Source organism: Gavialis gangeticus, unplaced genomic scaffold, assembly GCF_001723915.1.
Source record: "Gavialis gangeticus isolate Ggan-Ray unplaced genomic scaffold, GavGan_comp1, whole genome shotgun sequence".
NCBI lineage: Eukaryota > Metazoa > Chordata > Crocodylia > Gavialidae > Gavialis > Gavialis gangeticus.
Window position 1 is genome coordinate 151,566,333 of NW_017729022.1, and position 3,893 is coordinate 151,570,225.

The window sequence follows — 3,893 nt, forward strand, 5'->3', positions numbered from 1 at the left end:
TATGACTGTGGTAAATTCTAATTGGCTAGTACTGTTTGGCTTTAGTCATTACCTGTGTCCTACCCATCAAGAAGGTAAAACCCAACCTTGGATGGTTCACCAAGATTTCATTTTGAGGCCTGGCTTATTAGAGACATACTTTTGTGTGCCAGCTACCCCTTTCCCATTGCTATTTTGTTCTTAAAATAATGCATTTTGCAGGACATCAGCAGCTGTTTTATTGAACTGGTGGCATTCTACAGACTTGCATTATGAGTGAAGAACTTTAAGCATCAGCCTAAACTTCTGCAACGTAGGAACTGTTGTGATGAAGTACAATTCAAATGGCATTGAAGGAGCTAGGGTTTTTTTTTTCCATTTACTGAAATACAGTGGAATCACAGTGGAGCAGGTTGTGCAAATCAACAAGTAGATACTGAGGATGCAAACACTTATTACATGTTAAATTGGCCAACTAATCTATTATTCTTTGTTCTTAGATGTCAGCAAAGGTATATTTGTCTCCAGTCAGCTTTGGCAAAAGTGTCATCCAAAAGTGTCAATGACAAGGATGTTGATAAATTTCAGCTGTACCATAATTTTTCATGCAACATAAGGAACATCCAACATCATCAGGTATATGTTTGAATATGCTGTTTTCTGTCTAGATAGCTAATGTGAGCCTTGTGGCAAAATGTGCTGCCTTAATTACTTGCTTAAAAACTGAATTTATTAATTTTTCAGTAAGCTGAGTTTAAACAAAACCAAATGAAAAACAGTTTCTTGATAAAGTAACCTAGAAGAGTAAACTACGTGTTAGGAAACCTGAGTGTTCAAGATCAGTGAGAGACATAATGTGACTGATGATCTCTCTTTTTTGCAAAGCAACAAGCACATACCAGATATATGAAGGAGAAGGATGAAAGCTAAGTAGTTAATCCTGAGAAGAAGGAAAATATAGGATACTTACTAGATATTAACTAACAGCAATGCTGCGAGCCAAAGTTAGATTTAGAAAACTGTGAAACAGAATCAAGCAAACTTTCTTAGTGGTTCTTCCATCACATCCCTTGTGGGGTTTGCTAGAATGCTGAGTTGGCTCAGAAACCACCCCTATGGAGAAAGAGTGCTCTGAGCCACTTGGCACTAAACCTGTCAGTTGAAATTGGTGCGAAGCAGCAGGAAAAGGTTAGAAAATTGTAGTTAGAGGTGACCTGCAAATGTAGTATTTAAAAAAAAAACAAAAACCCCAGCAACCTCACTTATCAGTCAAGTGCTCCAAATAACAAGGTCAAAAGAAGCATTCAGCAGACAATCAACAGAAAATATAGGTGTTTCCTTGTGTGGCAGCTGATCACAGTCTTCTCTTTTGTGAACCCTTTCCAGTCATCCTAAATGATAATAGTAGATCTATATTGCTTAAAAGTGGTATATGACTTTAAAATGGTAACCTCTCCACTGTAAAGGAACTTCTCCATTGGCGTGCAGTATTTCTCACCACCATCAGTTTATAGCTTCATCACTAATCCACGATAAATGCCCCCAAAGCTTATAGGTGTCAGTTGTTTGCCCTCTTCCCTGAATGCCTTTCCTTTATGTTAGTGTTAGTGTCTATTTTCTTCTACTGTCACCATATTAAAAAGCCAAATGAGGTTCTGCTTGTTAACTTCTGATTTTGACTTCTCTTTTCAATTCTGCTGAGTTTTTTTAAAAATGGATTTATTGTACTAAACACTTTGCCAGACAGGTACCCATGTCTGAAATTGGTCCATGTATCATAAAACAAAGATTACATTATTTTAAGCAATCTGGGTCTTGGGGAAAGGGTGAATTATTGTTAGGGTTTTAATATCTGAGTGGTCTGTATAAATGTGTAAGAGGTTCTTGCATTGCTGTTTGTATTAAGCTTGAATGTTTATAGCATTTTATTGTATTACCATAATTGGCCTGCAGAGGTTTACATTAATGAGGTCTGGGAGAGCTCAGTAGTGCAAGGTTAGAGTATCACTTCTATAGCATCTTACACATTTTATCATAAAATACTGTAGTGAGAAATTTGCAGGTCATTATCAGGGAGATTACATTTTGTTTGCTTAAAAAAAGAACTCTTTGGGTCCCTGCAGACTGACTGGAGTCTTTTAGTACTGACAGCAAAAGAAGTAGGCTGCTTTATTATGGTACCTAGTGTCCTCTGGTATAGAAGTATAACTCTCATGGCATTTTACAAAGGAGGTCAGTATCATTGTTTTACAGTTCAGGATAGTGAGGCATAGTAGGGCAGAGACCTGCTTGATGTTACTCAGCAAAGCAGGGGCACCAACAGGAAGAAAATCCAGGCCTCAAGTCAGAGGCTAGAGCTATTAGCCTATGTTGCCTCTCACATTGGGTATGTCCTTCTATTGGCTATTTGAGTGTTAAAAATAAACAAACATCTATATAGGATTAATTAAATTGGAAAATGTAGAGAGGGAAAAATCCTTGGTTTTTTTTATTTAGTCTATTTACAGTTCAGGGGTTTGCTACATAACACATTTTCACCATTTTTTTTAAATTAGTATTTTAAATATCACAGGTAAGGTGGTTTCTACCACTTCATTTTTCCACAGCTTAATAAATAGAACTCTTTTCTTTTTGTGCTGAGAAAAAGGTTTTAAAAAAAAAAAGTGTACAGCCATTCAAGGGATTTCTTGCAAAAGAGTACTGGCTGTTCTGCAAGTAAGTTAGATCAGATGTATACCAGGAAGATCTCCTTCCTCCCACTAACATGAACAACTATGCTTCTTTCAGATGTTGAGGATGCTCAGTATTCTACAGTTCTTTGCTTCCCCTCTCTTGCAGGGGAGAGAGAAGGAAGAGTGACTCCCTAATAACCCACCAAGAGGCAAGCTGTTAGGGAGCCTTGTGGGAATCCTGCCTGTCCACCCCTCCTCCCTGCTGTCATTCCCTCCTCCCCATTCACATGATGGCAGAGGAGGCATTCTTCTGTAGCAGGAACCCTCCCCAAGCACCAAGACGGTTGCTGCCAGGGAGGATGATGCTTCCCACCCCCCAAATCCTGTGGTTCAAACCAGAGGAGTGCATGGAGATAAAAAGTTTTTCTAACCTTGCACTCACTAAGAGGGTGGTGAAGCACTGGAATGGGTTACCCAGAGAGGTTGTGGAATCTCCATCCTTGGAGGTTTTTAAGACCCAGGTAGATAAAGCCTGGGCTGGGGTGATTTAGTTGGGGATACTACTATACTATGAACTGCAGACTATTCTCCAGAGGAAAAAAATCCCCTGCCTACTCCTCCCCCCACCCATCCCCACACACACATTTCGTCAGTCAGTCGATTGGAGGGTTGGGGGAGGTATTCTCTCAGGGCTGAAACCCTCCCAGGACTGTCTGCCAGGGGCTGCTTTTCTGTCACCTATCTATTGACAGCCTGCACCCTTCCCAGGCAGGGGAGAGAGCAGGCTGTCCATCAGTGGCATCCCCTAAGGGTGAGGTGTAACCTAAGCAGTATGCCTGAAGTGCTAATCGAGATGTAGCCAGCTCACTGAGCACCCAGGATTGTGGAGATGGGGCACATGCATACTGACCAGTGGGGCAAGGGGGAAGGGAACAGACAGACAGGTGTGGATGAGGGGAAGGGAAGACTTACCTTCCTGCTGTAGCAGCATCAGCTCCATTCCGGGATTGGCAGCCCTGTGGTCAGGCTCCCTGTGAGCCCATGTCCTGTTCACTTTCCCTTCCCTCTGGTTCCTGGCAGGGGAATTGCAGAATGTTGAATACTAACAACCAAACAAAGGATATTTCTTCTTTAAGTTCTCCGAACTAGAGAAGTCTTATTCTTTCCTTATCCAGTCTATACTCTAGATTCAATTCTTTTCTCATCTGAAATCCTCATCTCCAATGAAGCCATAGCCTGCCT

At 41.0% G+C, this 3,893-nt stretch overlaps 1 protein-coding gene across 2 annotated transcripts in view; it reads left to right on the forward strand.

Moving 5' to 3' along the window:
- SRBD1 (S1 RNA binding domain 1) overlaps positions 1 to 3,893 on the forward strand; it is a 256,830-nt gene that overhangs the window by 37,377 nt on the left and 215,560 nt on the right. For both annotated transcript variants that reach the window (XM_019516329.1, XM_019516331.1), the window contains one exon: positions 480 to 615. In XM_019516329.1, the coding sequence (XP_019371874.1) occupies positions 480 to 615 (136 nt within the window). The remainder of the gene's footprint in view (positions 1 to 479; positions 616 to 3,893) is intronic.